Source organism: Papaver somniferum, chromosome 5 (assembly GCF_003573695.1).
Source record: "Papaver somniferum cultivar HN1 chromosome 5, ASM357369v1, whole genome shotgun sequence".
Lineage (NCBI taxonomy): Eukaryota > Viridiplantae > Streptophyta > Magnoliopsida > Ranunculales > Papaveraceae > Papaver > Papaver somniferum.
Window position 1 is genome coordinate 142,456,161 of NC_039362.1, and position 10,780 is coordinate 142,466,940.

General features: G+C 35.4%; 2 protein-coding genes across 6 annotated transcripts; both read left to right on the forward strand.

Moving 5' to 3' along the window:
* Window positions 1-265: 265 nt before the first annotated feature.
* LOC113282996 (26S proteasome non-ATPase regulatory subunit 10-like) lies at window positions 266-2,246 on the forward strand. Its single transcript, XM_026532121.1, has 5 exons — window positions 266-444; window positions 556-621; window positions 709-885; window positions 1,319-1,450; window positions 2,110-2,246. The coding sequence occupies exons 1-5, from the start codon at window positions 432-434 to the stop codon at window positions 2,169-2,171; spliced, it is 450 nt and encodes a 149-aa protein (XP_026387906.1). The 5' UTR covers window positions 266-431; the 3' UTR covers window positions 2,172-2,246.
* On the forward strand, window positions 2,227-6,888 carry LOC113282997 (hsp70-Hsp90 organizing protein 1-like). 5 transcript variants are annotated; one of them, XM_026532123.1, is made up of 9 exons: window positions 2,227-2,364; window positions 2,499-2,588; window positions 3,072-3,284; window positions 3,384-3,509; window positions 3,858-4,025; window positions 4,839-4,940; window positions 5,539-5,715; window positions 5,796-5,875; window positions 6,562-6,888. In XM_026532123.1, the coding sequence occupies exons 5-9, from the start codon at window positions 3,993-3,995 to the stop codon at window positions 6,605-6,607; spliced, it is 438 nt and encodes a 145-aa protein (XP_026387908.1). In that variant the 5' UTR covers window positions 2,227-2,364; window positions 2,499-2,588; window positions 3,072-3,284; window positions 3,384-3,509; window positions 3,858-3,992; the 3' UTR covers window positions 6,608-6,888. The 5 variants fall into 5 exon arrangements, with proteins under 5 accessions (XP_026387908.1, XP_026387907.1, XP_026387909.1 ...); XM_026532122.1 differs by having other exon boundaries at window positions 3,858-4,009; XM_026532124.1 differs by having other exon boundaries at window positions 3,858-4,009; window positions 5,539-5,709.
* Window positions 6,889-10,780: the final 3,892 nt, after the last annotated feature.

Genomic DNA, 10,780 nt, shown 5'->3' on the forward strand with positions numbered 1-10,780 from the left:
CGGTCCGTTAAGAAGAGTTGTTAAAATTTAAACCAGATTAGGTCCGGTTGGTATATAATCCCGCTTGTACATTCGGTAACTTATGCCATACCATTCCACAGTCCTTTTCAGCTGTAAACTAGCTGCAGTACATCACGTGAGCCTGAATAGTAGTTACTTGTCACCTGTCGTGGTGTCACTTCCGGCGCGTACTTTTTCTCATTTTCAAGAAAAACAAAAATTAAATAAATCCCAAAACCCTCTAAAACCATTCCCAATTTCATTTCTGAAGACACTTCAAAGGAAAATACCCTAAAAACAAAAAAATCGAGAGCTCTGTGAAAAACCGATTCCCTTCTTTAGTTCCACCTTCTTGATTTCCCATATAGTGATTTTATTTTTCCTTTTTTTTCTTTATTTTTGTCTTTGAAAAATCGAAGTTTCTACAAGCTATGGAGTCAATTGGTAGGTTAGAGGACGATCGTCTTCTCCAATCTCCTATTACAACTCCTTATTTACCTGTTTCCTAGTTGTCTTATTTTTTTTGTAAAGAAAAATGGTTTGTTCTGTATGCAGAAGGACCCATACCACATCCAGAGTTGTTTAATGCTGCTTATCATGGGAAACTCAATGAGTTCAAGAGTAAGAAAAATACTACTCTATATCTATCTACTTTTATTTTTCTAAAATTATTTTCTTAATAATATTTCTGGTTTGGTTATATTTTAGGGTTTGCCTTTAATTGTGCTAAAGATAAAGGGGTTGGAGTAGCAGAAGCGATTAAGAAGGTTAAACTTGAAGGTGGAGGAGGATTACTTCATTCTGCTGCTGCAGGAGGAAGTTTAAAGCTTTGCAAATACTTGATTGAGGATTTGAAACTTGACGTGGATACCAAAGATGGAGAAGGTATTCTATCTTTTTCTTTTAACAATTAAAATACTAGTAAGAGATTTTGTCTTGTTTGAGAAATGATATTCTGTTAGGGGTCAATTTTGATTTCTCAATTGTTTTTATGTCAACTACAATTTTAAAATTTAAATTAGAGATTTTTTTTTGGAAAGTAAGCGCTACTGATGCGGGGAATATTAGAGTTGCCACTTCAATTTGTGACCAGCTTCTGCGGTTGTCGGAAGATAAAAAAATTGAAAGACGTCAAGAAATATTGTCTAGTACTGTTAAGCTACTATGCTATTAACTGTAGAGAAGGGTAGTGGTCGGAAATATGGTGAAGAGACTAAGACCTGTCAAGTGTATCCGAGATTTATCTTCGTTTTAAACTGTTCATAATTTGCTACTGTATATTTTCAATTCACGTCTCCTTGTTATATCTATTTTACAGGTTGCACACCCTTGTATAATGCCTCTAGAGGTGGGCATTTTGACATGGTCATATATCTTCTTGAAAAGGGTGCCGACCCTGATGCGTCAACTGATACGAATCTCACTCCTCTACATTATGCTGCTAAGTCAGGTACTCTCTTTTTAGATAAATTTTTTGGTTTTCTGCTACATACTAGATCTTTATTGGTGCTTTTTGAGTTTAAAAATGCCGTCGCATCTTAAAATTTAAACTTACCTTTATATAGATGTTAATTACCCATTTCTACATTAGTATTTGCACCTAGTATTACTATTTACTAATTAGAAAGTTGTGTCTGCATTAAAAACTCCAATTATCTGGAAACACTGAAGGATGTACCTCATTTAGTAAAGTAGCGGCCGTATGTGAACACTTATTTACTAACTACATGCTAGGATTAGATTACCTGTTCACGAGGTACATCCCTGGCCAATATGTTGGATCAGTTAATTCATAGCCAACCAAAAATATATCACAGTTAAACGTGACCTCCTTGCCTGCCGTGATGGTCGGCCTACTAGTCACTAGAGTAGTGAGCCATCTTGATTTGTCTGTCTACAAATATCCAGATGGTCCGATCAATGTTAAAATAATTAATCTGCCTTTCGTGGTTTACAAATGTAGTGTTCAGTAGACCTGTATGGATCCTAAACTTTCCCAAAGTTATGATATCTGAATATCAGTAAAATGTTTCGTAACTTTGTACCAAAAATCTTTATCTGTTTGAACATATAATCAAGCATGCAGTTCTTATGAGGTATTTTGTGCAGGTGATACAAAGATAATAACCTTGTTACTTTCAAAGGGTGTTCGCTTAGATGTTGTAAAATAGCTTTGGCACTTCCCTTCAGTTTGCTGTTACTCTTGGTCATAGAGATGCGGTTAAAGTTCTGTTGCATCACGGTGCAAGTGTAAGTTGGGTTCTTCTGCTGGTATTGAACAGTTGTTCGTCAGTACAGTAGTCGATCAAGAAGAAAATCTAACCTGTCCTTGGAATGTCAGCTTCAACTCTTAAAACATACCAAGTTACCAACCTTCTCTTTCTAATACTTCATGCAATTTATTTACTTGTACGAATGCTTGGATAATTATATCTAACTGAAAGGTACCTGCTTGTTCAATTACTGTCAAACATTATTGATTTTCTTTTACCATGCAGCCTAATTATGATAATAATGAGGGCGTGCTTATACCACTACTGTCGGCTGTGTATACCAAGTCGTGGAAATGCATGGAACTTCTACTACAGGTAACAAAATTCCTGAACCTTCTGATGGCACTTTTTTTTTTTTGCTTACTTAGACTATGGCATGTTTTGGAAGTTGTAACTGTATGTTCCTTCATAAACTAGAAGAGGCAATTACCATTGTTGTATATATGTCTGTATCTACATATATAGTTGAGGATTTTCATTATTTCACGTAGCATTTGTTTAATTATTGTTTTGGGCATTACTAGTGATCTTAGATTTTTTGAGTTGACTAATCATTTTTTGACCACAGAAGTTGATATTCGATTTCCAAAATTCTTTTTCATTGTCTGAAATGGCATGGGGTGACAGTTACTTAGTGTATTTTGTTTCAGATGACTCCTGTTTTCTCTATATGAGGCCTGTCACTAGTTGTGCTTATTTTTTATTTGACCTTGTAGAAAGCCTTGTCTATCTGGTTGCTTTGGGTTTGGGTATATTCCTACAAATGTTTTTCTAACTGATTGTGGTGAACAAGTACAGACTGGAGAAATTTGAATTTGCCTAACTCCTCCTCGTTTCTCCGGTTGACCCTGTGCCGAGCCATAAACCAAGCCCAAAAAGCTTCAAAATGTTATATTTATGATGTGACAGTACAAAATTCTTATGGACCATAATAATGGGAGTAATAATTCTGGAGGTTTCGAGAAGCACTCAAGAGTCTTATTACTTGCCATTTGCGAACCACATGCTTCTGTAAATTTTCCTCCCATTATAATGCACCTTTCACATCTTTTCTGTGTTTGAGCATTTAATAGCATTTAATAACTTCTTCCAATTTGCATATGTAAATAGGCGGGTGCTGACCCAAATTTTGCATCATATGGAGATACACCTCTGACAGTTGCAGCAACGGTTGGAGGCGTAGATGAAATTACTCGCTTACTGGAAGCTGGTGCAGATCCTAATCATAAAACCAGTGTACGGCTGTCTTAAACTTTGCTACTAGCTCTATGCTTGTCCAAATATTGATATCTTCTGGGAGTATGTGTTATCTCCACACAGATGATTGTGCTGGTCCATACAATTTTATCATAAATATGTACCCTAATGACTAGTCTGGATACTAGTTCTTGGTGTATATTTGATACGTTTGGTAGTTGATGTTCGTGGTATTGCATACATGAGATACCTCTGACACATCTATCGAAGAAAAAAAAAGTACAAAATTCCCAAGTGCTTTAAACCTTTTTAGATTCGTAAGTATTATGTTTGTTCAATAGTAAAACGTCTTGCTGTATCTACATCTGTTTTTGGTTTCCATCGCAGGAAGGGATGACAGCACTGCAAATTGCTGCTATTGGGGGAATCATCAAAATGTCAGGGTTGTTTTTCCTGTGACGTCTCGCGTTCCAACTTATCCTGATTGGAGCATCTCCGGACTAATGAGGCATGTAAATTCTGATGCAAATAAAGTGCTGGTATGGAGTTTATATTGTACGTGCTCTGTGTGTTATCTAACATGGCTTTGTTTCCTTACTTTTACGGTAACTTAACAAATGAGTTCTTCTACCTCCTTTTTTACATTAATAAAAATCGTTGACAAATTCAGCTTTCTGATCCACTAGTTCTTCAACCTCTTGCGGACTTCCCTTCTGGTCTATGCCTTCTTTTTCGCCTCCATTATTACTCATTAAGTTTGTAATCCTACTACCTGAAAACCTACCTCAGTACTTCCAGGTTATTAGAAATCCAAATAAGTCATCTTACCAATATTCTCGGGAGCAAGTATGGCTTTATGGGATGGCTTATGCTACATATTAGTCGTGCTATGGTGTTATTGCCTCAACTAGTCGATTACCTGTGGATCATGCCATCTAGTTTTAGGCTCGTTTACTCCATAATGGAACCTTTTTGATGCTCTTTGAGATGGTCACATGTACTTTGAAGTTGAGTGCGGAACATTGTGGTATACTTACTATTTTATGTCTCTAACACGAGAATTTTTATTTCCCCAAAACTAAAACAACATGCACAGAGGCTAGCCAATGGGTGTGGTCCACTCTATAGCAGGCCAGTAGGCTCAGGCTCAAGCTGGGCTAGCTTGAGTTGTTAGCATGCTCGATTGGCTCTGGCTGTTACTAGACACGCAGACCTGTTCAACTCATCTAGTTAGGGTGCACCAACACTGATGTATTTAATGATCTCAATCTCTGTTCTCTTGCATTCACCGATAATTAAGATCTTTCAATGTGCTGGAGTTCTCTAATTTGATATGAACTCATCAACAATTTGGAAAATATTTGGCAGAGGGAAGCCCATAAGAAGGAGAAATTTCACCAGGCAAAACAAAAAGAAAGTGGTGCATTTCTGAGAGAACAATATCTGACGGCAGCAATTTGGTTCAAAGAGGTAGTTTCTGATTGAAGACATTGTGTACACTTTTGCATTTTTTCTCCTTCTGTTTTACTTATATATTCTTGGATAATGAGTTTGTAACCAAACATCTACTGGTCTTTGTGGCACATGTCTGTTAGTGTAGATTAGCAATAACAACTTATTAGATTAACCAGTATTGTGTGGATAATGAGTTCAACTGGCTTATATGATTTGTTTTTTCCACGAAGTGTTATTTCTTCTATTGGCAGATAGGTAATCACTTAAGCTTATAAGCATATGGGGTGTGTAGATAACAATTTCTTCTACATGTATCTTCCTTTATAGTAGTGATTCTAATTGATCATATATTTTATGTTCTGAAATTTGCAATGAAAGCTTAAACTAGTTCTGGCTGCTTAATCTTTGATTGATTTCGACATCTAAACATGGACCTGTTGGAAGTAATATAAGATGTCATTATAGTAGTTGTATTTCAAATTGCTGTAGTGTAGCTTTTTATGCCAATGACGTGGATACTCCTGATAAACTGATTCGATATCATCAACATATTTCCTCTTCTTCATCTTATGTGATTAATTAAATGATTTCATCTTTTTTGTAATGGCAATAGGCCTCGGCCATCTTCCCAGAAGATGCAGCTGTACTCTCCAACACGAGTGCCTGTTATGCGCATCTGGATGACGGAATCAAGGCGCTTGACTATGCCACTAAATGCGTGCATGAAAGGCCTGAGTGGTCCAAGGCATACTACAGGATGGGTGTCGCACTCAGTATACAGAAAGTATTGGTATCTCCCCTTTATTTCCTTACTCTCTCCAGTAAACGATGATATCCCTTGTCAACTTTTTGCTTGATTTTTTGTTACAGAAATACCATGATGCAGCTAATGCCTTTAACAAGGGTTTGACGTTTGATCCGGAAAACGAGGAGCTTAAAGATGCGTACATGTAAAGTTATTTACCCTCACTTCCAAAATCAAGAACCCTGATATGATATTTTTCAGCTTTGATCTAGTTTGTTTCTTTATACATATTGTTTTGTGTAATAGCATAGGCTGTGGTGTGCTGAGTGTTTGTAAGTGTGCACAGTGTGTGCTCTGATACCATGCTAACACACACGTGTGCACAACACACTTACAAACCTCAGCACCACAGCCTATGCTATTATTGTGTCTACCAGGAAAGCCATTGAAGCTTGATTGGACTCTCTCCAAGTGTAAGAAGATAGTGTTGAGTAATCATGTGGAGATGAAAGCATTAAGATGACGAAAAATATTTTCCCATGGGAACAAATGAAGTACTCTAGAAGATATAATTAGTAGCATAGTTTGCTCTTGATTTTAATCGTACTCTAGAAGATATAATTAGTAGCATAGTTTGCTCTTGATTTTAATCGGTTGTCTTAACTAGGAAAATTCTTTTTCTGGTACTTATTTTGCTCTTACTGCTGGCTATGATCGGTTGTCTTTGACGATTTTTTTTTTCCTTCTTTTTTTACCAAATATTGGTTTGTTAGGGAAACAACGAGGGGGCTGTATCATAGTTTGCTCTAGATATTCTCAACTTCTCCTAATTTGTCATGTTACCCTTCGCAGATGATCTTTATCTTCTTTGTTTTCTATTTTCCTGAGCAGTTCTAATTCAAATGAGAAATCTCGAGCGCGAATCGAATTTGCTTGATATACTTTTAGTCAAATGGTTTGAGTATAGAAACCAGAGAAAATCAGATGCATGGGCTCAGTGGACCATATGCACAAATAGCCCAAAATTAAAGTACTCAAAAGTGAAAATGTTATGATATTGAGCGTGTAAAAAAGCATCTAGCAGACCGGCTTACACGTCAGTCTGGCTAGAAAGTATTGTATTAAAGATTATTGGGTTCCTTTTCTTTCTTTTTTGGACACTCTAGTTAGAAGGAACCTCTAGTATTGTATTAAAGGCTATTGGGTTCATTTTCTTTCTTTTTTGGACACTCTAGTTGGGAAGGAACGTCTAGTAGAAGTTTGTATTCACTTCTTGCTTAAATATTGTGTGTTTCTTAGCAAAAAATAAAAAAAATAAAGGAACATTATTTAAATACTCCTCAAAATCCGTCCCTTATCTTACTCAATTTTTAAAAATATCCCTACCGTCTGAGAAGTGGAAGCAACTAGCACAAGTTGCTTCTAAAAGCAGACGCAACTTTCTCAAGTTGACTCCAAATAATTTATTTTTTGCTTCAAGTTGAATCAACAAAAATGAAGAGTATTTTGTCTTGTACTTGTCAACATATTGGGCCTGTGAAATGGGCTACATAGACTAATAATAATTTAATAATTCTTAGATTTTATTTTACTGTTGGGCTTAATGTATTTGATTGAGAATAGGGTTAGGATATTTCTTAGAGTTCTGAGTCAGAATTGATGTAATCCTGGCTGTTGATTAAGTCAACCAGGAGTAGGTGATTAAATACCAATGATTGTGTAAGAAAGAGAACCAATGAATGAAAATCCTATTTTTCTTTGGAAGATAAACTAGGCTTTGGTTTCAGAGAAGGTAGCGTGGTCTGAGTTTGACCTGGGTTTGGAATTAGTGAGGATTTTGTGGAGTTACCCAGCGGAGAAGTGAATAGGAGGGAATTTGGGATTTGCTGTAATTGAAGGTGGATTTGGTTGTGCTGCTGTTAAGAATGGAAATTAGGGTTTGGTGGTTCAATCGAGGGTTTCTACAGAGAATTTGCGAAAGAATGAGAGGAATGGAGGTGTTGTTAATGGTGAAACCAAGAGAAGAAATCGGAGAGATGATGAGGAGAATATTACAGAAAAGAATTAGGGTTTGATGTGATTCAAATTGACAGGGAGATTTGGGAATCGAGAGTTTATGAAGAACTGATGAATTCGAGATTAAGGAGAAGAAGATATTGTTGTCGTTGCTGTGTAATAACAGGAGGACAAATTGGGTTTGTTTATGAGACTGGGAAGAAGGTGCTGCTGCTATGAATTATGAGAAGAAATCAAAAGTTTTCACGGGTTTGTGGATAATTAGGGTTTGCTGAAGATGGGTAAATTGAAGAATCTGGTGATGATAATGAAATTCAAGGGTTTGGTTGTTGGCAGTGGTGAAGTTTGGTATATTGGATCATGATCATATTTGGGAGGAATATAGTCTTATAAGAGGAATGTATCATCAAAATATTAAATTTAAAATCATTGTCGTTCGGATTTTGTGAGAAAAATAGCACAAATCACATATGATAATGTCTTCTAAGAGTGTCCATGAATCCTCCCTCAATAAATAAATCATATGGGCGTTAAATATTTGTTATTGCAAATAAAGTATATATAGGTTACGATGGAGCCGACAGTCTATTAATACCCTTTTATGTTGGTTTTTTAGTCACTTTCCTGGGGTGTTTATCCGATTGTTTCAAAGCCGACCACAGGCTGGCCATCGGTGTAAACGATGGATCTTACTTTGTTTCTGTCAAAGAAGTGACATTTTGTAAATTACTTATTATTCTTATGATCTCAATATCCTTTTAAACATGTCAATGAATCACTCATTTTATATTCTTTTAAAGGAAATTATCATTCATAAGGCCAAGCACCATGGTTGATGATTTCGCTACGTTATAGCTTAACTATAGTGAAATACAACTTCTATAGTCTTCCATAACGATTCAGAGTAGCGATATCCCTTGGCTACTTTACAAAGTTGATCAGATTTGATATCCCTTGTAGCTAAGGGAAATGGCACGGAAACTGTTTTTTCACTTTATGGAAACTCAATATCCATTTTTTAGTTGAAACGAATATTCGGTATCCGTGACTTTTTACACGGAGATGGAGACTAAGTATCCGTTTCTGGTTCTCGAAGTTTTAGATTAAAACTTTCCTTTTTCACATTTTTTAAATTAAAACTATTTTTTTGACCTACCACATTTCCTTTTTTTCTCTTAATAACTATCTTTTAACCTACACAAATATCCTTCTGAAAAAAATTTGGGAAAAAAAAAGAAAACGGAAGCTGAGTTTCCGATTTATACTATTTATTACCTTATGTGCAGTATAGCTAAGGGATAACACAACACCGTAGTGAGATTGCCTTGACACAGTGGCGGAGCCATGGGTTGACTAATCCTGGTTCTAACCCTCCAAACCTCCGTAAACCACATTTGCACCCTTTATTTTATCTAGTATTTAGTGTTCAGTCCACCAATTATCTAGTCTTTTATTCCACCTAAGTCCTCATAGTTCTTTGAATTTTTTTACCCCCTCTATGACGTTTTCTGGCTCCCACACTACCGTGAGACCCATTTTCCTTAGCTTCAAATAAGCTATAGCTAACGAAAATGATAAGAATCCTATTATAGGGCTCAAAACATTTGGTTTTGAGGGCTCCTATAGATGCAACTATCCTATATATGGATGAGGAGGGACCTTTTATCAAAATTATAAAAATACCCTTTAATAACCAAAATAATTACCAACCCTAAATCAAACTAAATCAAAAACTAAACCTAAACCTAAAAAAAACAAACTTGTATCTTTTTATTCCTCTCCTATTCTTTAGCTTTCTTACGTTTTTTCCCAAAGAAGATTGATCCTTGATTCTCAGCCAGTAATAATTGGGAAAGAATCGGAAATCCAACCTTTTTTTATTGCTTTTGATCCCATGAATAGGTTAGATTTGATTAAACTAGAGATTGGAAAATTAATTCCAGAGATGAACAATGTTTCCCAACCTTACCAATCTTAATTTCAACCGTTAACTTTTAACAACTGATATTCAAAGGGGTAGATGGCGGTGTTATACATCTCAAACTGTGCTCATATTCAGTAGGAATATAGAGTCTTATAAGAAGAACGTATCCTCAAAATATTAGATTTAAATTCAATGTTCTTTGGGTTTTGTGGAGAAAATGACACAAATCATGTATGATAGTGTGCATCTAAGAGACCACGAATCCCCCTCTTATTTATTTACATAAAAAAATACAAGGATCCTCTTTTTACGTGCCTAGAGACTATACTCCTACGATCTTATCATGTTAGATGACTGCCCACACAATCCAGTGTCGTTTACAAGTCGGCTTATGTTTCAAAGTTCCAAAATAATTTCCTGGCCTTTGCAGATGAAAAAAGTCGAAAATAAAAAGAATAATATTCGATGGCGTACTTATTTCACGTAGGCATTGTGGGTCTAATCATTCTTCCTAGTTTGGTGCCTATATACTTTATACGATGCCTACAACTAGAAGACAAAAATGGATATTTTGAATCAAAAATCTTTTATCCAATTTTTGACCTTGATTAATTCGCTTTAATTTAGTTGATTAGTAGTAAAAATATCGTGCTAGATGTGAAATTAACTTGTGTGTTTGTGACATCAAAACATGAAAAAATAAAATAAAAATGGAAATTTTTTAAGAACACTAACCTAGAATCGGTTTATGTTGACATTAGTATTAACATATTATAACCTCAAAAACATACATAATCTTTTGCTTTTACCCATAATCGGTTTATATGAATATGAAAATCAATCGATTATCCAGAATCGGTTTCATATGGACATAAACATAAAACCGATTATGTGTTTTTTTTCTTTTTTTCTTGATCGGTAAATTATGTGTTGTTAAAAATCAAATAAAACTAATTCATTTTACCCGATATATATACTCGAGTTAAGAATGAGTATGATTGCATACTCATTTTCAGATTGTTTTGAGAAGTCATACTCATTTTCAGTTCGAGTATAAAATCATACTTGTTTTCGAATTGGGTGTAAAATCATACCGAGGTTGATGCAGTTCTTGGGACCAGAAAGAAGTTAATCTTCCATATCATGGAAGAGAATATTGTGAAGAAGGAT

Coding starts and splice junctions, on each gene's coding strand:
- LOC113282996 (XM_026532121.1), top strand. Junction 622..708: donor GAAACTCAATGAGTTCAAGA/GTAAGAAAAATA, acceptor GTTATATTTTAG/GGTTTGCCTTTAATTGTGCT. Junction 1,451..2,109: donor ACATTATGCTGCTAAGTCAG/GTACTCTCTTTT, acceptor TATTTTGTGCAG/GTGATACAAAGATAATAACC.
- LOC113282997 (XM_026532122.1), top strand. CDS start 3,974: ATGAGGCATGTAAATTCTGATGCAAATAAAGTGCTG. Junction 5,716..5,795: donor TCAGTATACAGAAAGTATTG/GTATCTCCCCTT, acceptor TTTTTGTTACAG/AAATACCATGATGCAGCTAA. Junction 5,876..6,561: donor GAGCTTAAAGATGCGTACAT/GTAAAGTTATTT, acceptor TTTCCTGAGCAG/TTCTAATTCAAATGAGAAAT.